General features: G+C 32.8%; 4 protein-coding genes across 10 annotated transcripts; 3 read left to right on the forward strand and 1 right to left on the reverse strand.

Moving 5' to 3' along the window:
- Nucleotides 1–382: 382 nt before the first annotated feature.
- On the forward strand, nt 383–3,403 carry ScpX (Sterol carrier protein X-related thiolase). Its single transcript, XM_031970131.2, has 4 exons — nt 383–549; nt 678–1,117; nt 1,188–1,563; nt 1,647–3,403. The coding sequence occupies exons 2-4, from the start codon at nt 688–690 to the stop codon at nt 2,473–2,475; spliced, it is 1,635 nt and encodes a 544-aa protein (XP_031825991.1). The 5' UTR covers nt 383–549; nt 678–687; the 3' UTR covers nt 2,476–3,403.
- A 1,226-nt stretch (nt 3,404–4,629) lies between these two features.
- LOC116424244 (uncharacterized) lies at nt 4,630–19,252 on the forward strand. Of its 6 annotated transcripts, none has more exons than XM_031970374.2 (30): nt 4,630–5,179; nt 6,140–6,312; nt 7,396–7,494; nt 7,587–7,676; nt 8,795–8,946; nt 9,106–9,194; nt 9,466–9,525; nt 9,956–10,124; nt 10,375–10,600; nt 12,928–13,081; nt 13,174–13,303; nt 13,827–14,048; nt 14,126–14,299; nt 14,379–14,539; nt 14,737–15,019; nt 15,086–15,215; nt 15,321–15,435; nt 15,518–15,640; nt 15,718–16,065; nt 16,559–16,729; nt 16,808–16,963; nt 17,085–17,192; nt 17,262–17,537; nt 17,625–17,679; nt 17,764–17,905; nt 17,981–18,092; nt 18,197–18,303; nt 18,393–18,537; nt 18,604–18,701; nt 18,958–19,252. In XM_031970374.2, exons 3-30 carry the CDS (start codon nt 7,397–7,399, stop codon nt 19,028–19,030), a joined length of 4,167 nt encoding a protein of 1,388 aa, XP_031826234.2. In that variant the 5' UTR covers nt 4,630–5,179; nt 6,140–6,312; nt 7,396; the 3' UTR covers nt 19,031–19,252. The 6 variants fall into 6 exon arrangements, with proteins under 6 accessions (XP_031826234.2, XP_031826236.2, XP_031826233.2 ...); XM_031970372.2 differs by having other exon boundaries at nt 4,631–5,179; nt 6,140–6,298; nt 18,958–19,251; XM_031970377.2 differs by having other exon boundaries at nt 4,632–5,179; nt 6,140–6,298; nt 15,101–15,215; nt 18,958–19,249.
- LOC116424247 (G patch domain-containing protein 1 homolog) lies at nt 18,927–23,442 on the reverse strand. 2 transcript variants are annotated; one of them, XM_031970382.2, is made up of 6 exons: nt 23,304–23,442; nt 22,993–23,038; nt 22,490–22,573; nt 22,029–22,407; nt 21,731–21,955; nt 18,927–21,642 (listed from the first exon to the last, which is right to left on the reverse strand). In XM_031970382.2, exons 3-6 carry the CDS (start codon nt 22,551–22,553, stop codon nt 19,413–19,415), a joined length of 2,898 nt encoding a protein of 965 aa, XP_031826242.2. In that variant the 5' UTR covers nt 22,554–22,573; nt 22,993–23,038; nt 23,304–23,442; the 3' UTR covers nt 18,927–19,412. The 2 variants fall into 2 exon arrangements, with proteins under 2 accessions (XP_031826242.2, XP_031826243.2); XM_031970383.2 differs by lacking the exon at nt 22,993–23,038 and having other exon boundaries at nt 23,304–23,438.
- LOC116424249 (calpain-7) lies at nt 23,333–27,184 on the forward strand. The gene is made up of 12 exons (XM_031970387.2): nt 23,333–23,516; nt 23,620–23,783; nt 23,841–24,057; nt 24,141–24,463; nt 24,541–24,673; nt 24,797–24,987; nt 25,082–25,309; nt 25,399–25,643; nt 25,726–25,934; nt 26,276–26,484; nt 26,559–26,791; nt 26,858–27,184. Exons 1-12 carry the CDS (start codon nt 23,333–23,335, stop codon nt 27,000–27,002), a joined length of 2,481 nt encoding a protein of 826 aa, XP_031826247.1. The 3' UTR covers nt 27,003–27,184.
- The last annotated feature ends 17 nt before the right edge of the window (nt 27,185–27,201 follow it).

Consider the following 27,201-nt stretch of genomic DNA (forward strand, 5'->3'; position numbering starts at 1 on the left):
GCTACCTAATGCAGTGCCATTCAGCTATATCAATGTGCAATAATAATAATGCAATTCAAACAAGTGATTCAATATTATATTTCTTCCATTTTGTGTATTTTGCTCTATGAAATCGTGCGGCATTCAACGTGTTAAAATTAAATTAATAGTTTGAAAATCCAGTAAAATTTCTACTTTCATGCCCGTCGATATCATTATGCCCATGAGTTTCACTTGATACTGATTTATGTTGTTTATTTAAAGTTCAAATGGTGCTGAGTTTTACCGCTCTGAATCAAGCAGTTGGTAACAGAGTCTGCGCATTTAGGACGTGGTACAGAACTATCTGTTACAACACATTTCGTGGAATAAACAAATAATACTCAAGCGACATCTTCAGAAGAAAATTCTTGAATAAATTGACACGCAATGTTTTCTTGTCGAGTTTGCAATCTCTCTCCAATTATTTGGACTCGGTAGTTCAAAGTGTTTAAATCAGGTTTTAAAGTCGCTTTGTCATACATTTTTTCGTTTTTTTTTTGCGATTAGATACTGCAGAACGGATTAAAGGTCAGTGCTGTCGACAATAAGTATTAATAAGCGTACGACGTCGGTTCAGTTAATAGAATAACAGCATAAGCGTTAACATCGTGTGTTACTTCTCATACTGATTTCGATTTCTCTGTGTTTGGAATAAGGTTTCTCAAGATGTCACCGAAGTCGAAAGTTTACGTTATTGGTGTCGGCATGACAAAGTTCGAGAAACCAGGTACACGAAATGATGTTGATTATCCAGAAATGGCAAAAGAAGCCGTAACAAAAGCTTTAAAAGATGCGCAGATTTCTTATGACAAAATAAAAGCTGCCTGCGTTGGATATGTTTATGGAGACTCCACTTGTGGCCAAAGGGCACTTTATGAAGTTGGACTCACAGGGTGTCCTGTATACAATGTAAATAATAATTGTTCAACTGGTTCAACTGCTTTATTTATAGCTAAACAGCTAGTCGAAGGTGGTTCTGCTGATTGTGTATTGGCTCTTGGTTTTGAAAAAATGGAAAAAGGATCCTTAATGTCAAAATTCATGGATCGTACTAATCCTATGGATAAGCACATAGAAGTTATGGCTGAAATTTCAGGTAAGAAAATAATGTCACATTTAGATTTTATTTTTTTCATTTTTTTTTACTTTTTTATATTTAATTGTAGGTATTAATACGGGTCCAATCACTGCACAATTATTTGGGAACGCTGGAATTGAACACATGAAAAAATATGGTACAAAACCCGAGCATTTTGCAAAGATTGCCTACAAAAATCATTTACATTCCATGAACAATCCATACTCTCAGTTCCAAGACAAATACACATTACAAGAGATAATGAATTCTCCAAATGTGTATGGACCACTTACCAAACTTCAATGTTGTCCAACATCTGATGGTTCAGCAGCTGTAATTGTGGCTAATGAGGAGTTTGTTCATAAGCATAAGCTTGAATCTCAAGCAGTAGAGATAATAGCAATGGAAATGTCTACAGATTTGAATTCAACATTTGCAGAAAAGAGCGCCATTAAACTTATTGGGTAATGAAAACAAGAACATTCTTACACAATTGAAAACAATTTGAACAAGAATGAAAATAATAACTTTATCTCTTTTTTTGTAGTTATGATATGACAAAGAATGCAGCCGATAAAGTATTTACACAAAGTCCTTACAAACCAACTGATGTGAATGTAGTAGAATTACATGATTGTTTCTCAACCAATGAACTTCTTACTTATGAAGCATTGGGCCTGTGCCCTCCTGGTCAAGGTGCTAAGTTAGTTGATGCTGGAGATAATACATATGGAGGAAAATACGTGATAAATCCCAGTGGTGGGTTGATCTCAAAGGGACATCCTTTGGGAGCAACAGGATTGGCACAATGTAGTGAACTTTGCTGGCAGTTACGAGGTCTAGCTGATAAAAGACAAGTGCCAGGAGCAAAACTTGCACTGCAACACAATATAGGTTTAGGTGGTGCAGTTGTAGTTGCTCTATATCAATTAGGTTTTCCTCAACAACAACAACAACAAAGTGTAATGAAGAGAAATGTAAGCGCACATCCCGATCCGGATATTTTCAAAGCAAACGCATTATTCAAAATATTAGAAATTGCAATGCAAGAAGACGAAGAAGATTTGATCGATAGAGTTCGTGGAGTATTTGGATTCAAAGTAACTAACGGACCAGGTGGCGCAGAAGGTTTCTGGGTTGTAGATGCTAAGACAGGGAAAGGGAAAGTTGAATATTATGGAAGTACTAAACCAGAAGTTACAATTACCATTAACGATGCCGACATCGTTGATTTTATATCCGGGAAACTGAACCCGCAAAAAGCCTTCTTCCAAGGAAAAGTTAAAATCCAAGGCAATATGGGACTCGCAATGAAATTGGTGGATTTACAGAAACGCGCTGCTAAGAAAATAGAACTTCTCCGTTCGAAATTGTAAAAACGAGAAAATCTTAAAAATTCTGGTGCAAGTTTTTTTGTTCTGACATCAAAATTGACGTAAATGCGATGTCAATAAGAATTAAATTTTAAAGGTTATGAAAAAATACCTTACAGAATTGTGCAATCAAAAATATTATTATAATCTTAATTAAGGTTTACAGGAATTGCAGATACTTATATACTTGAAACTGAAACCATATCCTCATTCATTCCTGTTAAATTGTGCAATTTCCTTTTTCGTCAAAAGAAGTTAAAAACTTTAGGAATTTTTATATCTTATTATATAGTTAATGTATAAATAGTGAATATTATTTTTTCTAAACAGTAATGTTACTGTTATAAAACAGTTATAAACTAACGTCCATAAAAATGAATTACATTACAAAAAGTTTAGACGTTTCATACATTAATTTAAATTAAATGCCAAATCGATTATTAATAAATTCGTAGATGAATTCTATATATGATTTAAGTTAAATTGGTAGTATTTTCGTTTTTTATTGAAAAACAAGTGAATTATAATGTTGTTAAATTGTGCATAGTATAAGTATATTATTGTTCTTCTCTCATTAAGAAATGACTGTCATGAAATGGTGGATATATATATAACTTTTTTATACCATTTGTTATTTGTATTTTAAAGATAGTCTTAGAGTTTAGATGGGGAAAATGTTCACTGGTATACTGTATTATTAAAAATCCGATATTATATGAATATTTTGTTCAAATATCTGTTTATGATGCACTACTAAAGTTATTACTATTGAATCGTTGATATAGTAGGTGAAACCAGGGTGCAGTTGAAGTGTTATATACAATTTTTAGAAAAAAGGTGTAGGATTTTATACTAATTAACAAAATATTTTTATGGAAAAATAAATGATTATTACAATCTAAAAGTAACATTTTTTATCTCCTGTTTGTTCCAAGTTTAATAATCATAACAGTTGTCTTTATCGTTATTATTATATTTTTTAAAAACAACTATGGCTTATATCTTGAAAAATTTTGTTTGGAATAAATATGTTTGAAATTAAGTTAAATGACTCCCTCTTTTCCGACGACAGAATAAATTTGTTTTCTATAACTTAAAAGAGATCTTAAAAAATTATATAATACTATTCACTTTTAATAAGCTTACAATAACATCCCGATTGATATTAAAATTTGTATTAATTCTCAGATGAGCAAGCAAATATAAAGGTCAAGTATGTACATACAGTCAACAAAGTATTTGAACGTTTGCATGCTTAGACACAATAAATGTTCTATAATTTGTTTGCATATTGCTAAATGTTTTTTTAATTTTGTCGCATGTATATACCATGAATTTATTCCAATAAATAGCAATATATGATGTACAATTTTTTTAACGACAATTTATTTCTTAGTATGTTGTTCAAATACTTTCGTTGCTGACTGTATATAAATATCTGTAGTCATTATCGTAGACGATTGCGCTGAGTAAAGCATTTCGAATTCGTTGATCATGTAACTAAATTGGTAGGGGTAATATCCGATAATCTTAATATAGTATAATAAAATCGTAGATTAAATAAAAAATAAAAAAGATACACATGCTAAATAAGTAATATTAATAAATAAAATAACTAAAACAATAATTAAAAATACGTGGCACTTAGTATCTTTTTAAAATTCTTCATATCGACGCGATTAATTATATATAAGTAACTTTTATACAATTTATTATACTCAAATTTACAATAGCACCAAATTACAATTCGCAGGAGATACAGTAACAATTTAGAAAATTCAACAAATTTCAGATCAATCGTCTGTTCGATTTTCCGTTCCAGATAAGATAACCACGCGTGTGACGCGACCAAAGTCCATCCAAACAACCCCAAACCTTACGAGATCAACGATATACCCTAATATCTCGTCTCTGTCGGTATCAGATCACTGCGTTTGATTAATTAACTAAGTATATTCGGCCCTAGGTATCGTCAAATTAGCAACGATTAAAATTCGATTTATTTTACGAGCATCCAATAAATTGTAACCGATAAAAAAAAAAAAAAAGAAGTGCAATAGCACGGGTGGCATGCGCCAAACATGCATGAAACTGGACTCGACTATAATTCATCGAACTGACGCCAGTTTCTGGCACTAGTTTGTCTACCGACGGACAATTTTCTAGGATATCCTGAGGCCCCACGCACGCACACGTGAGACGCGACGACACTCGCAGAAATCCGTACTATATTTATAGCTAGAGATAAATATACACCCTGGCGAGCCTCCAAATTACCACACGTATGAGCCCCGAGTTCGAGTAACGGCCTAACCCCTGTAATAGCAGCATCGTGTCAGTGCTATTAGTGACGTCTATCGACGTTGTGACTGTCGCGGTTAACGGGCGGCGAAGAACAAGCAAAAAAAAGGGGGGAAGAAAAAAGTGATCGGGGTGCACGCAGAAAGCGTGAAAAATGTAAACGGCTCTTGGTCGAGGCGATTTATCGATAGAGGAACGTTTCGGGTTCGTTAAATCCGGGCGCGGTGATCGATCATCGTGTTCATCGATTGCTCGTCCGCTGCGGTTCGTCTGATATGAAATTGCCGGGCCCATCTCTGCCCGGTATGGAAGGTGCGTTTCCACAAGCCGTGCGCGACCGTTCTTAACGACGTGCCAGATAAATTTAATCGTGACCGCTTGCTGCATTTGGGTTAACATCGATCAAGTGAGTAGTCAATACCTAATTGCGTAAGTTCTGACCGGGATCCAGCGACCAGTTTCATCGATTTATTCAAATATTTTTCCCTATCGAGGCTCTCGTTTCGATCCCCGCGAGAAATCGATTTCAACGATTCAGATTCGATCTCCGCTGTTCCATGAACGTTCTACGCGCGTAGATATGCCAGTTTCGATACGGAATTCGAGACTCGATGTATTACGCTCTCGTATTTTTGGAATAAGACTGCAACGAGACATGCGTGGGTCGAACGATTCTAGCGAGACAATTGACTCTATCGTACGATTTAATTTCATTTGATCTACCGATTACAGGATTCCGATGGACGATTGGGATTCACTCAAAATTCGCGCGTTTCTAAATCGAGATTACAAGAGCTATTTAATTAGACGTACGAAGTTGATTAAGTAGAAATTTACACGTTTTCTTAGATGTTCAATTTACTAGGTTGATCGAATTATTTGGCGAGTTTACAATTTTAATGGAAATTGCATTACTGTTGGATTTAGTCGGTAAACGACACAATAAATCCTTTTCTGAGTGAAGTACTTTAAAACAGCTATAACTATCAAGTTTATCTGGTTAAATTATAAACAAGTAGGAAACATTAATTTATGAAAATATTGTAATTAAACATGATGGACGTTATCAAAACAACCAGTTTGAAGAAATATTTTTGTCAAATTGTAACATTGATTTTTTTCAGAATATTCTTTTAATATTGGGACAATGTGAAGGTTATATTATATATTATGTCGAATTACAGAAAACTGTACATGTCCGGATTTCCATGATGCATGTGCACGTTACAGATATTTAACCCCGGAGCCAGGAGTACAATTCAAAATTCATACATGCGTCGCCAACTATTTTGCGTTCTACAGAAAGCTAAGCTGGCTTACGCGTTGCGAAACGTATTCTCCTATTAATTCAAGGTTTCGTTTCTAGGTTCTCTAGAGCCGGCTTTCTAGCTTTTAGAGTCGAGAAGGGCTCGATTGTTAGATCGCCGCGTGTGACACTCGCAACGAGATATGCCCTGCATCGGAAATCTTTCATCGAGATTTTCGGTTCACAGCAATTCAAATTTCCCGCGTCCCGTTGATGGTGGTATGAAGTTCTAAGTACAGGACATTCCTCCTCTGTTTTCGTCATGATTACTTCGCGCCTATTTACTATCACCTCTAACCCTCAAACGATTGATAATGTAAAATTTCGACGCTGTGTCTTTTATGACTCATTTTTATGAGAAAATTTCCATGTCATGTCTCATTAACCATTATCTCTATCAATATTGTATTATTCTATAGTGGTCTTGTTAAATAATTAAACTTTTCATTTAATGGTACATAGTAGTAAAAAGTATTCAAAAAATAGGAAAATAAATTTACAAATAATAAATGATTTTTTAGAAGTACAAAAATTAAGTTTTCATCGAATTGGAAATAGTACAACACGCTACAAAATTGGTTGTCTTACTACGTACAAACATACGTAAGAGATGAGTTAAAAATGAGCCAGCGTCGACTGCGCAAAGGTTACAGCCATTTGAAATATTAATGAATTTCACGGTGACTAATAATTACGTCGATGTTTCATGTTGTCTTCGAAACATTAATGAAATGTTTAAGGATATGGAAGAATTTTTGAATGTCAAAGCACTACCAGGTACAGGAATTAAAGTGTTAAATATTTAATGATTTATGAATCATCTATGAATAATATATTTTAATACTATACTTCATCCCTCGTTAACTATGGTTATCTACCCTGTCACGTGGAACTTACTGTGTACTTGTCATCTCGTTCTTCTTGTATACTGACCTTTGTGTCTAATTGCAAGTGATTAATGTAACCCGGACTTAAACGGGCGTCGTATATACATCGCACGAATGATTCTTACCGGTCCGCCATATGCTCGTCTAGCTACAAGCGGCAATAATCATTTGAACCACCCCTAACACAAAGTATTCGATCAAACGAACCAAGCAACTGTGCTTATGATTATTCACCAATTATATGTAGAAAATATTTGTATCGATTATCGAGACAAATACAATGATAATCATGGCATTTTGTAAATAAAATATTCATATGAAAATTCAACAATAAATCTTTTCGTGCGAGGGGTATATTGTTATAATAATTTTACAACTGGGAAAATATATAAATTAGCTCACGCTGATCTGTTTTTTTAACTTTTACAGAATGCACCATATGTATTCTTCGAAGAAAGGTGATCCCCTCTGCCCCCTTGGCTTTCACCCTCAAGTAAGATGGCCGACTCGTTGCAAAAGATGTTTCAGGTATTCTTCTTCGCGTTTTGTTAACGGTAACATAAAAAAGGACAATCAATAAAATTTCTGAATTAATATAGCAATTAATAAAATGCTTTTAGGGATTACAAGGAACACGGGGGTAAAAGGGACGGTTTAAGGGATATTACGTCGTCGACACCTAGTCTTTCATTCGAGCAATCATCAGGCCGGTGAGTTCAAGAAAACGTTGATCACTGGACTATAATGTCGAATCAGAGTAGCGATGACAATTTTCAACCGAATTCGACAAATCTAAATATTATTTATTTTTCATATAAATGAAATATTGCTCATCTATTATTGATCATTTAACCTTTAGAATAAATGTAAACACAGAATAAGTATCAAAATCTTTTCTTTCCACTAAATTATTAACGATAAAGTACTTACAAGAGAAGTTATCGAATCCGGAAATTCAAAAAGTTATGAAACTTTATGTGCAAGTAGAGTAAGTCAGTCCTAATACATTGCAATTTTTTTCCTGTTGAGTTTTACTTGGAAGGGGTGAAACCACCCTTTGAAAAAAATGTAAATTTTTCTTTCTCGTGGATTATCTTGAGAACGGTAAGAGATAGCGAAAAAAATTTCAACGAAAAATACATTGTTCTTTCAGGTTTATAACACAGCAAAATAAAATTTTTCATCATTGTGAAAAAAAATTGCAATGTATTAAACTTGACTTACTCTATTTATACACAAAGTTTGATAGTATTCTGAGTTTCCGGATTCGATAACTTCCCTTGTTAGTCCTATCAAGCACAATTGTGAAAGAAATCGTAGGACAAGTGATTAACATTTGATCGATTCAGCGCTTTTTCGGAAAATGAGAAAAATGTTTGATTCTTTCATTTAAATGTTCGTACCTTTGAATTAACTACAATGTCGAATTTTACCGCATTTATATAATTATTTCACATGTGACACCAATTGGTATGTTTGGTCGATAAAGTGTTAACGCGGGTACAAATTTTTCTAAACTAATCCACAAAAACTAGGATTGTATGAAAATATCTTTCTTTTGCGACGATAATATCGAAAGAATTTTAAGTTTCAGTAGAGCTGTTTATTTTATAAAATAGTGGGAATTACGAGTAAGAGTCTTTAATAGATAGTAATACTTAAGAAGTAATAATAAGAAAAATTAATAACAATAATTAATAAAAAACAATAAAATGCATAATAAGATTAATTAATAATAAGTAATACTTAGGAAAATCAATAATTATATTTTACAAATTATCATAAATTATTCATCAATTGTGTTTGTCACGGTAATTCTAATTTTTAGTTCATCGGAAAATGGAAAAAGAGTTTGGTCGTCCGCAACAAATTTGGCTAAAGATGATTTCAAAAACAATGTGGAACCGCCGACCGCAGCAGCCGGTTGGACGTCGCTTATGGATCTTTCCGCTATCGATAAAGAGGAAGAAAGGAAAGAAGGTACTTAGTTATGTAACCGAGCTTATACATTATATACGAATGAATTACCACTCATTAGTGATTTAAAGTAAAGGCAAATGAATTCAAACGATTATTATCATGAAATAGCGCAAACGTTTAATTTGAATATCTACAATATATGTATAATACTCATTACAGCCAGAAAACCATCGAAACTACAAATCAAGGAAGTCATAGATAACAGTAACGAGAGCGCATCCGAAAATGACGTCGAATACATAATTCAGGTAAAGCTGATTTTAATTTTAATTATGGACCATTTTTTTCTCAAATCTAAATACTCCTCGTGTAACTTGAAATATTTGCTCTGTTTTGCTTTATGAAATTCATTATAGATTAATGTATGAAACGGAGATTATATCTTCTGTAACTTTGCCGATTATCTTTTGATAATCTGTGTTTTACTAATTTAAGAAAACATTCGCGATAAAGAGAAACTTATGTTACTATATATTACACGAAGTTTAATGAAAGTGGAAACTCTATTCGTGTGTTTAGGTGAAGAAATCACGGACTCCGAAGAATGTTACGCAAAATGATGACCATCAGATTAATAAGGTAACGATAGAAAAAATAACAATATTAACACTAGGTTTACGGGCATTAATTTTATAGTTTATTTTATTGTTCCTAGAATGATTGATGTCCATTCATTCATATCTCTGAAATTAGGGGTTTGTAAATAGTCAATCGGGATACGTATTCATACAAGTGCATCAATAAAAATTGATATAAACATTTAAGAAACAATCTTTATAAAATTCAATGTAATACATTCTGTAAACTTAGTGTTAAGATTTAGTGTTAAGATACATATGAAGTAGTATTATTTAAAAATATTATTGGTATATTAATTTTACTTTGAAATTATATAAAAAATATGCTTTTCTAAAAATATTATTCCAAACGTGATCGAAGAGTATTTTCAATGAAATCGATTAAGAAATAAGACTGAAATAAAACTGAAGAAATCGAATTTATTATATAGGAACAAAGCGAATTAGAGAGGCTAAAGTCACAAGTGAAAGAATTACAAGCGCGATGCGAGAAAGCGGAGAAAGAAAAGAGCGAGATCCTAATGAGACGTTTATCCACCATGGAAACAATGTCAAAAACTTCACCGAATGAAATACAAAAGTTGCAAAAGAAAAATGAAGGTACTACTGTAAATTACTAATAGAGGAATTTAAACAAATGTGATACTCTGTTCTTTACAAACTAAACATTTTCTCCATTACGAAAAAAGAAAATTCTTCGTGAAAATTGAAGATAAATAACCATCAAACATAATTTTATTTTCTTCAATCTGAATATATTTATTATTTCTCGAGAAACCCGATCGAACAAACAATTTATTCGAAAAAGAAAAATATGATAATTATTAATATATATATATATGATGCTCAGCTCTGATGCAAGAAAAAAGCAATCTGATGACGAAAATAAGAGATCTAGAGAAAGAAGTGCATACGAAACCATTTAGGGGCGAAAGGGACAGAGAGAAAGATGAACTCCGTTCAAAATTGAAAGCAGCTGAAAATCTGTGCGAGTCTTTGATGGACGAGAACGAAGACATGAAGAAAGAAATCCGACAATTAGAAGAAGAAATCTACGAGCTGCAGGACACTTTCAGGTAATCTTCCTCCGCTTTGTTGGTGCATACGTACTTTTGTAAATAAAGAGGTTTATATTCTTTTCTCTCTTACTCACGCATGTATATTTTGGCTTATTTTTACCCATTTATAATGTCGTTTTGTGAAGTAAACAAAATTGTACATACGATTGTTCTCCCTCTTACTTCGAATAGTTGGCAAAAATTCTAAAGACGTATATATTATTATTTTTAATATATATTTTTTAAATAGTTTACCAAAATTTTTAAGAAATATAAATTATAGCGAAGAATAATAATATAGTGTATTGATTCATAATTTGAACATTGTTCTCTTGGATCATAAATTAAATACCCTTTATTGCTATTTTTTGGGTATTCATATTATTCTCTTTTTATAGTGTATAGATATTAGTTTATTAAATTATTGTAAAATGTTTATTATGTTTAATAACCTATTAAACTATTATGACATTTTACTACATAAGACTACTGTAAAATGTTTATTATATTTAATACACAAAATATCTGTTCAAGCTTTGGCCAAGAAGCAAACTGAATTAATTTATTCATTAAAAACAGAGACGTGTATTCGTGTCAGTCATAATTCAAATTCAAGAACAAATCGAACGCATTCTACTAACAGGTTTGTCTGAATTCAGATTCATTAACCAACGAGTAAACACTTTATCTCCGACAGCGGCGAATCATGACTCGCTCTTTGTGTACAGTTTCTTTTGCTGAATAACATACATGTGTTTGCGGGTGTGACTGATCAGAACAACCAAGATACAATCAGAATACAAAAAAGAAAGAAAGGAACCGAAAAGAAAATATCGAAGCATTACCAATAAGTAACATAACGCGTTTGATCGATCCTGGCGCGAGGACAAACGCGACACGAACACTTTGAAGGGGCTCGAAAACAGTGCATTTCCACTTACTGCAGTTTCAGAAGTCAGGAAACTGAAAGTGAGAAGAATGCGACGAGAAAAAGATGTCCTTTCCCGAATAGTCGAATTTCCATCGAATCACAAGGCGAAGCACGAAAAGAGAAAGAAAGGGTAAAAAAGAAAAAAGAAAGAAAAGAAAAAGAAGGAACCGGAAGAACTTCGATTGTAGTCACAGAATCAAAACAAAAACAAGAAGAAAAGCGGGTTCAAAAATATTTTTAGCAAAATGAGCCATCTGAATTGTTGCAGGACGACGATTTGGACGGAAGATGAATCCAACACGACTACGGTCGCTGCATTTTCTTCAAAACTGGATCGAATGCGGGCGTTTCGTTGCCTCGGGGTAACACCAGTTCCCGAACGTGTAAAAAACACAGAGAAAATCTTCCGTCTATTCCGGATACATATCACATTTTTCGCGGTCCCAATCGAGTACGGATGGAAGAGAGTACATATTTCCAAATTGAGAAAAACGAAATAAGAGGGTTCCCAAACAGAGTAAAACCGGCGGGACGAAAGTAGCGTAGCTTTGTCGATTGATTAAAGAGAGAGAGCAGTACGTGGAACGTTATGTGTACTGTTGTCGAACCCTTTCGATGTTTCATGATCTCGCCCGTACGCTTCCAACGTGCTTCCGTCGCGAACGGAGACCCGTTATGAGCGGCGGCGGTTCGGCTTCAATTTAATTGATTGTGTACGTGAACGAATTAACAAAAATAAGGTAATCATTTTGTCTGTCGCCATTCTCTGATAACGCTTGCTCCACGGAACTGGATAACACTTTGTTATTCGTGAAATATTAATCTTCTTTTATCCATTGGAAATGAAAATATGACGTTGCAAACTTTTCATTTCTATGTTTACTTTGCGATAAATATATTGGGTCGATACAAACATTGTGACGTTCTTTGTACGTGGTCAATAAAAAAATTATTTTCTTTGATACAAATAACATCTGTTTTCAAACTATTATAACTTGTATAAAAGATACTTCTTTCTTTATTTTTACTTGATTTTGGTTTAGCCAGCAAACAGTTGAGAACTCTTCTCTTTGTTTCTTATAAGAAAACATCGAAACTTTTGTATCAATCCAATGGTATCATTCGTTTAATAAAACATTTAAAAGTTAAATTTATACATTCGAATGTATAAATCTAATAAACTATTTTCGTGCAAGACACAATATAGTATAACGTTCATTTTATTTTTGATAATGTCGAAAAGAAAGAATAAAAAATTTACTAATAAAAATCTAAATCTATAGGTTATTGTTTATGGATTTATAATCTGAATCACGTGTAACGGATTATTTTGTAATTATCCGGTTCCGTAACGCTATACATTAAATGATGACTAAATGGAATGCGTAATATACCAATATTTCATATTCTTAAGGGATGAGCAAGCGGACGAGTACGTCCGTCTGCGAAAAAGTTTGGAACAGTCGAATAAAAATTGTCGAATTTTATCGTTCAAGCTGAGGAAGGTCGAGCGTAAGGTTGAGGAGTTGGAGACCGAAAACTCGACATTGGAATCGAAGTACGATGAGGTAAAATGAATTACAAATAAAACCGATTGATTAGGGGAAAAAGAAAATATGTGTGGGGGTGTGTGTATGTGTGACGTGTGAACAAATTTTAGGTGAAAAAAGTCGAGGATACCTTGCAGAAGATTAAAAGCGAGTTCCAAAATAAGCCTCAGAAGAAGGTGACCGAATTTACGACCAAAGTGCAACTGAAGAAGATGGTGGAAGAAATGGAGAAAGAAATAGGTTTGCCATTAGTTGACAATGAACAATCGAATCGTTTAACTATGGTGTTTGTCTTCTTTTTAATTGACGTGTGACCACGTCAAACGAAATGTTCATTGAATCTTAATATTCGTATCGATAATACATTTTAACCCCTTGTGGTCGAATGCTGCCATAATGGAGACTTCGAGCTTTGATATATAATTTCGAAAGCTGCAAATGAATAATTTAATTATTCAAATAATAAGAGATTGATATGTAATTTTCTTTTTTCTAGTATTTAAAATGTCGATATATAATTCAGCTATTTTATGAAAAAGGTTTTTAAAAGTTTAGAAAATTCTCGTCCGCAAAGAATTAAGAAGATGTCCAATTTTTTATGAAAACGAAAAATGATATTCAATGTTTTATATGCTTTTAGCGTAAATATTAAGATTCAAAGTCATCCTAAAATCATGCTATACTGCGGTATACCTTTTTTTAGAACGATTCGTTTTTGTTCTATAGAAAGGTGACTTTAAAAAAAACGCGATTCACATTTTAGGAGACATGATGACTGTTTTTACAAATATTTCCGAGGGCAGAGACGTGGACATTCAAGAGTTTAAATCTAAAGATCAAGCCAAGTATTCTGAACTTTTAAAGGAGCACGAACTTCTGAAGGAAAAACTCGATGTCATGACGAAGGAACTGTTTCATGAGAAAGAGAAGAAGAAAACACAACCGATTGCTAAGGCGGACGATAAAAACCCAGATCTACAGAATAGTGGGTGACCTGTTAAATTAATTTATTTCATTTTCGAACCGTATTCTTTTCGCACTATTCCAACCAAAATTTTATAGTGAAAAAGAAATTGGACGAAGCTGTGTCACTGAGGGAAGTTGAAAGAAAAGCATGGGAGGAGGAGAAGTCAGCCTTGTCCGAGGAGAAAGAAAAACTGAAGTCGAAACTTCTGTCGCTTTCCGCAGAAAAGCTGAAAGTGTACAACGAAGTTGTTCAATTGAAAAAAGATTTAGGTGAAAATGTGTAGTATAAAAAACCCTATACTTTATAAAGATAAGTTTCATTGTTATTTTCTGTTGTTATTGTATATAGAAACGGCTAAGTCTTCGGAGAAGGATGGAGCGAAATTGGAGAAAACGATAAATGACATGAAGAAAGAATTGACACAAGAGCGTGAAAAGAGTAAAAAATTGCAGGACGATTTATCTGCGTACACGGAGAAGGAATCAAAAATGACGCAGTCGATGTCTACGGTGAGTAAATATTAAGTTAATAGTAAGTTAATAATTAGTAAATATTAAGTCAATAATAAGGAGTACATGAATTTCCCTTTAATTTCAATTTTAGTAAATTGTTTGGCCAAACTCTATATCTGTATGAACATCTGGAATTTATTGATAAAATATTAAAATAGATTTTTATACTCTTGTCATGTTTTCTTTTAATACAGGTTGAACAAACAAAAACCAAGCTGGATGCTGAAGTAAAGCGACTGAAAAAAGAACTAGAGAACACAAAATCCTCAAATTCCACGAAGATAAACAATTTAACGGCCGAGCTTTCACAAGCGAAGAAAGAGAAGGAAAAGCTGCAGCGTGATATTGAACAAGAGAAACAAACAAGGGACAGTGAAGTGACGGAGCTAAAGAAGAAGATCGGTTCGTTAGAGAAGACTGGGCAAAACACGAAGAAAATGAATGAGATGAAACAGACGTATAATGAACAGATTTTAAGTAAGTCGTTCCACTCTGGTAACATCTCCTTTGAATTGATCACAGAAGTTTTATATAAGGCAACAGTAACTTATATTTCAGATCTGGAAAACAAGCTGAAGAGAGGTGAGCAGGAGTACACCAACCTTAGCGATAAGTGTAATGGGCTCGAGAATTTGAACAGACAGTTTGAAGCGGACAACGAGTCCTTAAATAAGTAAGGGAGAAAAAGTAGTAGTAATAAGAGTAATTTCTTGAATTTATCATGTAATTTAATGAATTTTGATTCAGACTAAGGAACGGTATAATTTTTCATTTATAGTAAGCTGCGAGAACAAAACGCAGAACTAATTGGTATTCGCAAGGAATTGGAAGCACTACGGCAATCCGTGAAATTGAAAGAAAGCGAATGGAAGTCTGAAAAAGGCGTATTAGAAGTAAGCAATACAATTTCAAGTGAAAGGTCATACCGAATATTTTCAGATATTTAAAGTTCTTTTCTTTTTCATCATTTTCTAGAATCGAATAAAAGAAAGTGAATTGCCAAACAAGGCTTTAATAACAGATCTAAATAATGACATTAGCAATTTGAAGAAAGAGAACAATACTTTAGTAACGCGATTAGAAGATTTGAGAAAAGCGGTAAGATTATCGTTAAAATTATGATTGAAATGAACATCCAGTTTTGGGTCATTCTTGTATTATCTTATATTTTATAGAATGATGATATGGCAGACAAGTTAAAGGATTACGAAGCTGTCTCGAAGATTCATCAAGCATTAACTCCAGACACCACTGCCTTTGAATCTGAGATACGGAAATTGAAGAACGCTCTGGAGAACATGGAGAAAGCAAAGAAAGCGGATCTCGCCCAATGCAAAATGCGATACGAGCACAGAATCACCGCTATTAATGACGAAATCCATACTATTCAGAATCAACTATCCCGATATAAACGCGAACGCGATACTTATAAACACATGCTCGAAGGCGCTCAGAAGACTATCGCAGATTTGAAATCTAGCAGAAGTAGACATTCGAACGCGTCTTCAGGAAAGTCTGACGAGGTTGGTTCTTTGTGGACGAATTCGTCTCAGAAATGTGTAATATCACTTTATTCTTAACACAGTCGCGACCGCTGACGTGAATTCATATCTTTTCGAATAGATTAACTTTCAAAATATTTGATTCTTCTGCTCTTTTCCATTTGCGACTTGTTCAACGGAAAATTAATTTCAAAGAACATATCGTTACAAGACTAATATTTTAAGAGAAGTTTTCAAATTTTTATTCGTGTTTTAACGTTAGAAATTTGTGACAATTAATTTAGAATTTTCTTTCTTTTGACCGGTAATGAGTATTAGGAAAATGAAAAATTTTTCGATCGCGAATGTATTGAGATATGAACTTTTTTTAACAAGTTATGACCCGTTAGGACTCAAAGTATCAAATAAATTGCAAATAAGACGTAATGTACACATGTATCCAAAGTTGAATGCATCAATTACATATAGTATGAATTATGAGAAACTGAAGTAGAAAAATGTGTTATAAATGTAGGAAGAAGAAGTATCCGGTACCAACAAACTAGTTTTCGAAAGGCAAATCAATAGCTTAGAAGATGAACTTTCTGAAGCAAGACTGGAAACATCCAGGCTGAAAGCTGAATTGGTATCTGAAAAATCAGCCAGTCATGTTAAAGTGTCTGAACTTCAGTCGCGAATTAACGAGGTATTGTACCTGTTAATTCTAGTCTGTTCGTCAATGTTTCTAGAGTAGGTCATTTTATTTTAATTTTGCATTTTACAGTTAGAGGAAGAAAGAATGCTCACGAGTGGCAGGACGAAGATTCCAGGTTTAAAAGTTCGTATGGAGTTAGCATGGCAAAAAGAGAGAGAAGAGCACCAAAGGCTTTTACAAGAAACAGCTACGTTGGCGAGAGACTTACGGCAAACCTTGTTTGAAGTATTTATAGACTTATTACCTCTACAATAATCCACTAGGATGTTGATCGCACAATTTGAGATCATTACATACAGAAAGAAAAAACATTGAATATCTAATTAAGTTTAAATTGTTATTGTAGATCGAAAGAGAACGTTCTAAAGAACGTTTGGAAAATAAGAGACGGCAAGATCAATTAAAGAAGGTGTACGACGAAGAGAAAGAAGAGAGTAGGAAGAAATTACTGGAAGTTAGTTAATTCTTAGAAACTTCCATTTTTAAATAGTCGTAGATATTTTAATAAATTTTCTGTTTATAGTTGCAATGTGATTTGCTCGAGTTGAGGGATGCTCACGCAAAATTAAGAACCAGCAATGAAAAAATGAGACGTGAGAAGGAACGCCACGAAAAGGAACGTGAAGAGCTCAAAGATGTAATCATGAAAAAATCTAAGCAGGAGCAAAGTGAATTACGAAACATCAATGTACTATTACAACAAGTAAACGATTTAACAAAACTTTTCCCTGAATTAAATGGTATAGCTGAAAACGGTACTCCAATTACATACACGCCCACTCCACCTAGGCGATTAAAGGTACATGAAACTACAAAATCAATAAATAAATAAATCAATCAATGTACTAGAGAAATGCATAAAGTAAATTATTTTTATTCCTCGTAGGGACCAAAATCGAGAGAATCGTCGCCATTGTTGGATTCGAAAGGCGATGTAAGAGGTACTATTACGTAATCATTCATTAAATAAAATTTAAAGAAATTTTATTTCTATTGTCCTATTATATTTTATTGTGTATTATAAGGGTCAAATCCACAATTCGGTGAAAGGTCTGACAAGTTGGAATACACTATTAAGAAATTAATGGACGTAGCTAGAGAACTAAAGGATTCTAAGAAAACTGCAGATGAGGCAAATGTGACGCGAATGAAAAAACTTGGTAAAAGGTATCTATCATTAGATGTAACTATTGATTTCGATTACGATATGTATTCGTATCAAAGGATTATTTTTCTTCGCAGATCAACATCTGTGGAAAGCGATCCAGGAAAGGGTATAACAACGTCCCGTTCCAAACCACGTTTGCAGAGGAAAAGCTTATCTTTAGAACAAACATCGGCTCGAAACGAAGAGGTACATGTACAATGTTATTTCTATTTACTGCCGTTCGAATAGAATTATATTTATTTGTGTTTATTTAAATGAGTAATTTGTAATTGATCTATCTAATATTTTAGTCGCGTATATGGGGTACCGACAGCAACTTGTCCAGTTTGCAATCGCTAGAGAGTTCAGACATTGAAGGAGGTACAATGAGTTTGCAAAGAGATTCAAGTGTGGATAGGTAATGTTAATATATTCATGAATGAAATTTACAAATTGCTGAACATCTGACTCTAGAGAATACCAATCATTCATATTTTCTATAAACAGTCGCCTTTCAACTGGCTCCACAAAAAGTGAGATGTTGGAACGAGATAAGAAACACAGTAAAGGTTTAATGAAGAAACTCACAAGTAAATTGACTAAATCAGCCAGTGTAGATGATCCGAATGTTTCTATGGATCTATCCTTTCAGGTAAGTAACGAAATAACATTGCGCGAACGGTTCAAACAATTTACAAATCTATTTTCCATTTTACAGACATCAGGGTCTGAAACGAGTATCAACGACAAGACTGAAAAGAAAAATTTGAAGAAAAAATTAACGGACATGTTTAAAAGAGGTTCTAGAAGCAGCAGGTATGTTTTAACTTCAATCGAGATACACGAAAATTGATAAAAATAAATTAAAAAATTTATATTTATAACGATCATTTATAACAATTAGATAAATTGTACAAATTGCATTAAATGTTTTAAGGGAAACTTATTTCTCAACTCTAATGGAATTAAAAAAATACTAACTTATACTTGATTATTAAGCTCATTATAAATATACAGGGTGTTTCGCATTAATTGAAGAAGTGAAAAGTGATTATTCAATGTATATTTTCAGTGTCGAGAAAAAACTTAACTCCACAAATCACAGCAGACCACCTTCAAGGAACTCTACAACATCGAACAAGTAGCCGTACAACATCTTTGTACAAGTGCTTGCAACAGCAATGAACGACAATTATTACAAAGAAAATAAAAATTGCTCAATTTCACATATTAGAGCATATATAAAAAAACATACACATATATAATTATATATATAATTATACATATATAATAATACATATAATTGTATATGTATAATATACATATTTTCTTGTACATATCGGATATGCCTTTACTGATTGTAATTACAAACTTGTATTTGTAATTACAGGAGCATTTTCAAATTATTCATTGGATGTAAACACAATACTGCAAATAAGAAAGAAACATACAATAAAGGAATAATGCGCCTATTATTATTACAATATTTTTGCTGATTTCTTTATTACAAATGTTTCATCTTTTGCTTCACGAACTACTACGTCTTTCTTTCTTCGATTTTCGCTTGTGTCTCGAACTTTTATGTTCTTTATGCTTATGTTTTTTCTTCTCCTTCTTTGATTTCTTCACTTTCCTTTTCTCCACCCAGACTCCAGAAATTTTAGAATCTATCTTAGGTTTGGATACTACCACGCTTCTGAACATAGGTTTTAAGGCCTGAGAACTGCTTGCTTCGCATGTAGAATCTTCAGTTTTAATTAATCTCGAAGGTAAGGCAGGTCCATACATATCGGGTAACATTATTGGCTCCTCGGAATTTGTATTACTGTCATTACTTTGATTAGATCCAACCACTATTTCAGAATTGGACACTGTACTTTCATCTTTCTCTTTATTTGCATTTTCATTCGTTTGTATATTGTTCTTTGAACTTGAAAGGAGGTTATCCAAATCTACCTTAGCAAAAATTCCTCTCGGCGGAGAAGTATTTCTTTTCAAATTTACTTCGTTCGCAGGTTTCCCAATCAAAACAGACTTCACAGCCTCACTGTCCATGCTTTCTTCCAACTCTGAATCTGATTCTTCGCTGCTACTTAAGAAAATTGCTTTGAAAAGATCTTTCTTTTCTTCTGATTCATTCTTTGGTACTTGTTTTGATGCATTATTATCATCTTGGCCCTTTTCAACGTTATCCAGGCCCTTAACTACTGTACTAGAATCTACTTTACTGTCAAAATTTTGTTTGATTTCAGAAACTGAAGAGGATGTTTTCTGAACTTCTTTACCAAAGACTTTTTCATAAGTTGCCTCAAAATTTCTTACTTTTTCTGACACAGGTTCTAACTCTTGATGGTTATTAGAAGGAAGGTCATTATGTAATTTTACTTCTGAAGTTGCACTATTAGCGATAACAACATTTCTATCTTTTAATTGAGTATCAGTTTTTTCTATATTCTTTGATACAGTATCAGTTGCTTTCAAGAATTTCGTAGAATTATTACTCCAATCAAGCGAATCAAAGATCGAAAACTTTGCTGTTTTGTTCTTTAGTTCAGGTTGAGCACAACCACTTTTTGGTTCCGGGATATTGAATCTCTTGCAAACTATACTTGCAGGTTTCCATTCTATGCGTTTCCTAGTTAATTTTCCGAATAATTTCATTTTCGCAGCTTGCTTCATTTCATCTTCTTGGCTATATTTTCCAGAAATGACATCTGAACTTATAGCCTCACCAGCAGGTGTAAACTTATTCGAAACATAATTATTGGTCGGCTGCTCAAATAATCTAACTGCTTGCTCAAACTCAGTTCGTTCATGTTCTCTGTCCCACTCGGTCATTGACAAGGGTTGTATACTTTCCAGCTTACTTTTGTCACCCTTCTTTGAAAGATCTAAATACTGCTCGAAGCGTCTCTGCTTATCAGGATCGGCAAAATATGGTTTTGCTGTACTTTTGTTCAAAGAACTGTCTTCCTCCAAATTATTTGTACTTTGACCGTCATCAGACATAGAAGAATCTTTAAATTCTCCCAATTTTTTCAAACTTCCTTCAGATTCTTTAGTAGAACTAACAGTACCACCTTTAACAAAACTCTGAACATTGAGTTTGTCCAACCATGAAGTGGCTGCCTTAGCTTGATTTTCTAATTTTTGTCTCTCTTCTGTTTGCTGTCTTCCATGCAAGTTTAATGTTTTGGAGATGATATTCGAAGCAACTGACGGTACTGCATTCTCATGTGTATCTGATACTTTTTTAATAGTATGTGTATCTTCTAATATCCTAGCTCTATCAGCAGCTGTAAGATCCTTACGTTTTCCATTTTCTACTGTACGAGGAACGTTTTCAATTGGTGGATAGAATCGACTTTTTCTGACCACATGTACTGGCACATAATCTTTAGGCAATTCTGGAGGGGTGTAGACTTTCTTCTGCTCTAATTTGTTCCTTGCTGGTACAAAACCTTCTAAACAATTACTGGAGTTTTTCGAAGTATTATCATCTGACCACCTGGACTTAGTTTTACGTTCTGGACCTAATGCAAAGTCATAACGTGACATATCTTCCCTCTCATAAATATCTTCATCGTCAGCTTCAAATGCGCCAACGCCAAATGCTTGACCATGTATCGATAACTTTTTATTTTTCTCTTGAACGCTAAATGCAGGAGTATCAAATAAATTTATATGACCAGAGAGTATAGTTCTCCTGTCTAATCCACTGTATCCTATACCAAAATAGTTGTCTTTTGGGTTGCATCTGTAAAAAGAATATGTATAATTATTACACTGTGACTAAAGTATTTTTATTACTTGTCACAATAATTTTATATAGATCTTTAAATTACCTAAATGGTTCATAATCGTCAGGAGCAAATGTAACATCTCCGTAATCATCTTCTGATTCATCTGAACTAGTTCCTGAACTTATTTTACCAATCTTTTCTTTTGACATCCTTATTTTTTCATTTCTTCTTTTAATTTTAGCCTTCTCCTTCTTTGTAAGTCTAGATCCTACACCCTGGCCAGGCCTCCATCCCATTTGTTTCAATAACATAATACCAACTGTGTCTCTAAATAGTATATTAAGTATTAAATGACATACATTTTTATATTTATTTTATTTGACATTAAATAATTATTTACTTCACAGGTTTTAGAAGCTCTTTTAATACCGGTGTACCAGGAATAGGACCATTACTATCACGATTAATTCTCTCTCGTTTTACTCCTCTTTGACCATGATCAACATAATCACTTGTAGCACGAATTCCTTTTGGAGCAATTCCAAATTGGCCTGTATCCTCCTCATCCATAAAGTCTTCTGGTCGTTGAGTAACGCTTTCTGCTTTGCTACCCCTAGAAGATTTAAACTGTTGGGGTCTCCATCCATCCCTGGTACCAACAGTATTGAAATATCCAGCAGAGAAGCCACCTGTAAATGCTCCATGAAATCGTCGTCTACCTTGTGCGTCATATGCATATTGTTCCTCAATTGTTACAGGTTTTTTTCTTGGTAAATTCTCTATAAATATTTCAAATAAACACAGACAGTTACTTAATAATATTTTGACATGTGTTTCATATTTTGGATCACTTTAACATACCTTCGTCTATAGGATCGAGGGGGACCCCAAAAGTCACATAATTCTCATCCTCAGAATCACTCATTTTCAGCACAGAACGTTTAACTAATAGTAAATAAAAATGAACAATAGAAAGATAAATAATTTATCACCAATTTATGAAACTGACAAAAACAGAACATTTAAGGTTATAAAAGAAACGCGTATACATCTTATAATAACATTATTTATCGGTAGATTAACAAGTTTTCTGTTGTTCTATTTAAACAAAACAACTTTTCGCTTAGAACGATTGAAATTCTGGAAATACACTAATCGAATTCTTTAATATATAAAATAACTTTTCCGATCTTCCTACATAATGTCCCACAGACAGTTTACTTGACAAAGAGATTCAGATTTTCTGAATCAGAATGTTACTACGACTGTTTGTTATGTTGAAAAATATTATAAATTCGGGGTTTGATTATAATTAATTTAATCAGAAATTGTAATCAAAAGTTAAAAAATTTATAATTACTTACATCAGATCATATTAGATACATCAAATGTTACTACGTTAAACCTAACCTATACAGTTTGTTATGAAAAGATAAGAGCTGTCATTAATTTGTATAAACTGTTGAAAAGATGTGAGTACAGTAGACAACGTGTAGCAATTCTCTCATTTCTAATGAAATGCGAATTTGTACGAAAAGAATGTAACATACACAAAATACGATTTTGATTGAGTGTAACAATCAAGTTTTAGGTTAAATGTAAGTGAGATTGAAAGAGGTTAAAAGATATAATAGATAAATATTAATATAAAACTGTAATGCTTATGTAGTCATACTTGTTAATTTAATAATAAGAATTTACACAATGACTTTAAAAGATGCACAGAATGCAGCCCGGAAAGCTGTACAATTTGATAGTAACAGTCAATACAAGCAAGCTTTATATTATTATAATATTGCTGTTAAATGTCTAACTAAGTTACAAGACTCTTTATATGATCAGAAAATCACAGAATATCAAGATAGAATAACGACAATACAGTCTCTGAGTAAGTATATTATTTGGTATTAAATTTATATAGAATAATATTGTTATAATATAAAATATAATATAAAATAATAAGCAAATGGAAAATCATTAATAAATTATAGTCAATGAAGAAGATCAAAAACATCACAGTGCACAACCTGTACATCAGTCAGAATTACAAAGATGCATGTTTTTAGTAAATCAAGCACAAGATGCGGATGAAACAGGTTTGAAAGATATAGCTGTGAAGTTATATACAGATGCTGCTGAACTTGGACTTAAAGTTGTACGTAATAATCATCCTCTGTAGTATATTGAAACTAAGCTTTAATTTTATTTATAGAAAACCACAGACTCAGATGTAAAAGGAAAATTAACAGCCCTTGTCCGATTGGCCTTAGACAGAGCAGAATCTCTGAAAGGCTTAAAATTAAACAATAATGATATTTTGAAGACGCTTTCTCAATTGCCTCCTGTGCCAGAAACAAATTTAGATGTAGATGGAGATGTAGAAGCAGATGTAGATGTAGCAACAACTTCTACAAATTTCAGTAACACAGGTAATAAATGTCTTCGTTTTTAACATTGAAATGATTTCAATTAAAATCATTTTCATTTATTTAGAATTCTTTTAATTATTTAGAAAAACAAACTCAGTCACCTCTACTTCGTGGTGGTAGTGTTCATTTGAAAGTAAGCGGCGGTAGTAGCGGTTATTCCGATGAGGAGAAACGAGTTTTACATCATAGCTCTCATATTAACGAACATAAGTTCCTTCCTTTCATGAGTATTGATCTCCGAGAAAATTTTCAATTTGCTATTCCGTTTACTGACAAAGATGGTTTATTAGAATTGGCTCCAAAGCAAAAGCCTGATTTTGTTAGATGGGCTCGTCCAGAAGAATTGTTTCCAGAACCAACCATGCTCATGACTCATCATGTTGATTTTTACAGCATTAAACAAACTGTTCGTAAAACGTATTGATCATTTACTGGTTAATATTTCATTACCATTTCGAATGTCACTTTTATGTTCAATTTCAGGTTGTTTCTGATTGTTCTTTCGTTGCGTCACTTGCTGTTAGCGCTCAGTATGAAAGAAAATTCGGACGCAGACTAATTACATCTATTATTTATCCACAAAATAGAAATAAAGAACCAATTTATAATCCATTCGGTAAGCAGTTTTGTAACTCGTAAACTGTTTAAATACTTTTTTGTTCATATGCATTTTCAGACACTTGTCATTTTATTAGAGATTTATTTCAATAAAAATTAAATAGCGAGTATTTTATGTTAGGAAAATACATGGTGAAACTACACATTAATGGTGTTCCACGCAAAGTTATAATAGATGACTTATTGCCTGTAAGTCGATACAACCAATTACTTTGTTCCTACTCTAGCAATCGTGGGGAGCTGTGGATCTCATTACTTGAAAAAGCATATATGAAAGTAATGGGTGGTTATGATTTTCCTGGTTCAAACAGTGTAAGCCAGTTTTCATGTTACATATATCCAGAGAACACATATTATGTTATTTCACTATGTGAAATTAGTTCATCGATTAAATATCTTCTTTTAGAATATAGATTTACATGCTTTGACTAGCTGGATACCAGAGAAATGGGCCATAAGACCAGATGAACCAGACTTTAATAAAGACAACTTGTTTAATATTTTATTAACACGATTGCACAAAGGAGATGTATTAGTAACTGTAGCAACTGGAAAATTGTCTGACTTGGATGCTGAAAGAACTGGTCTTGTTCCATCTCACGCGTACGCAGTTCTTGATGTCAGAAAAGTAAACGTAAGTGATTGCTTATTAATAACAAATCCGTAAATACATCTAAACAAATTAAAAATTAATATTTTTTTAAATTTTTGCTTACTTTACAGGATGAAAGATTATTACTACTTAAAAACCCATGGTCGCATTTAAGATGGAAAGGAAATTATTCTGAACTTGATACTATACATTGGACTAATGAATTAAAAGAAACACTAAATTATGATCCAGATTCTGCCTCTCAATTTGACAATGGTATATTCTGGATTGATTATGATAGTATATGTCACTTTTTCGATGTATTTTATTTGAACTGGAACCCAGGTCTATTTCATTATACTTACTGCATCCACCAGTAAGTTATAAACACTGCACGTTTTATGAATTAAAGAATCTAATGAATATGCAATGTATTCATGAAAACTCATTTTTAATAGAATGTGGAATGCGGGTATAGGTCCAGTGAAAGATGTGTATAATATAGGCGATAATCCTCAGTTTTTACTGGAAGCGCAAAGCAATGTTACAAGTGCTATATGGATCCTTTTGACGAGACATATTACAGATATTGCAGATTTTCGGGAAAATCAAGAATATATAACGGTATTAGTCTATAAAAATGATGGGAAAAGAGTGTATTATCCTCGTAAGTATAAAAATTTATTCACGTGTAAGATTTAAAATAAATATAACATTTCATGAAAATTTGTGCCCTGTATTTTGGAGTATTAATATCGATAAATATACTCGGTTTAAAAATACTTTAAGAATTATGCGTGAAATAACAAAAAAACATTTTAAACGTTCGATAACGTTAATATGTATTTTTTATTATGTTCGATTTGATCTTTTCTCACTGATAGTATTTTTAATTTTATCATTTCAAGTTCATTAAATAATCTAACTGTACATAGAGTGTTAGGTTTGTCCCATACTATATCTCTAATTTATTTGATTACTATTAATTATAAACATTTTGTTCTATAGATGATCCACCGCCGTACATTAATGGTGTAAAAATAAATAGTCCACACTATCTTTGCAAAATAAAATTGGATGCACAAAGCGATACTCGTTATACCCTAGTTATTTCGCAATATGAAAAAACAAATACAATATATTATACTTTACGTGCATATGGAACATGCCCATTCACGTTACGTAAGATATCGAATTTTTATAAATATGAAAAAGAGGTACGGTTTTTTTTAACGCAAATATAAATATAATTTACGACTTTCTTTTTTTACATTAATAATTCTTTTCTCAGATTACCGATGGTCAATGGAAAGGCATTACAGCTGGTGGATGTAGCAATCATCCGACGTATCAAAATAATCCACGTTACCAATTAATATTAGAAAGCTCAAATAATGATAACTACCTATTGATTATACTAAAGGGTCCAAAAGAATATCAAATAGGATTTTATGTTACATCAGTGGTGTTGAATGATTCTGATGCACCTGGTGCATTCAAAGTGAAGAACTCTGGTCCATTTAGGTAATCTATAAATTAGAATATAAGTGCTATTTATATTAAGTATATTAATGATTGGTTTTAATATAGGTCAGGGTTTATCTATCTTGAATTGGACAGTGTGCCAGCTGGAACTTATAATATTGTTCCATCAACGTATAATCCTGGTCAGGAGGGACCGTTTTTCTTGATTTGTAAATCATCTTGCAAACTGCAACTTCAGCGGCTTCAATAATTGAAAATGAGTTCTAGCACAAATTACTGCTTTTGTATTAAAGAATATTTAAAATACGTTACAGAATTGTGGAGAGCACGATGTATAGCACCAATTACTATATATAATAACAAAAAATTTGTTGTTAAATATTTATATTTACTGTTACACAATCTTGAATGTACCAAAGTATAAAAATTAATGTCATAAATGGTGAAAT

Source organism: Nomia melanderi, chromosome 7 (assembly GCF_051020985.1).
Source record: "Nomia melanderi isolate GNS246 chromosome 7, iyNomMela1, whole genome shotgun sequence".
NCBI classification, from domain to species: domain Eukaryota; kingdom Metazoa; phylum Arthropoda; class Insecta; order Hymenoptera; family Halictidae; genus Nomia; species Nomia melanderi.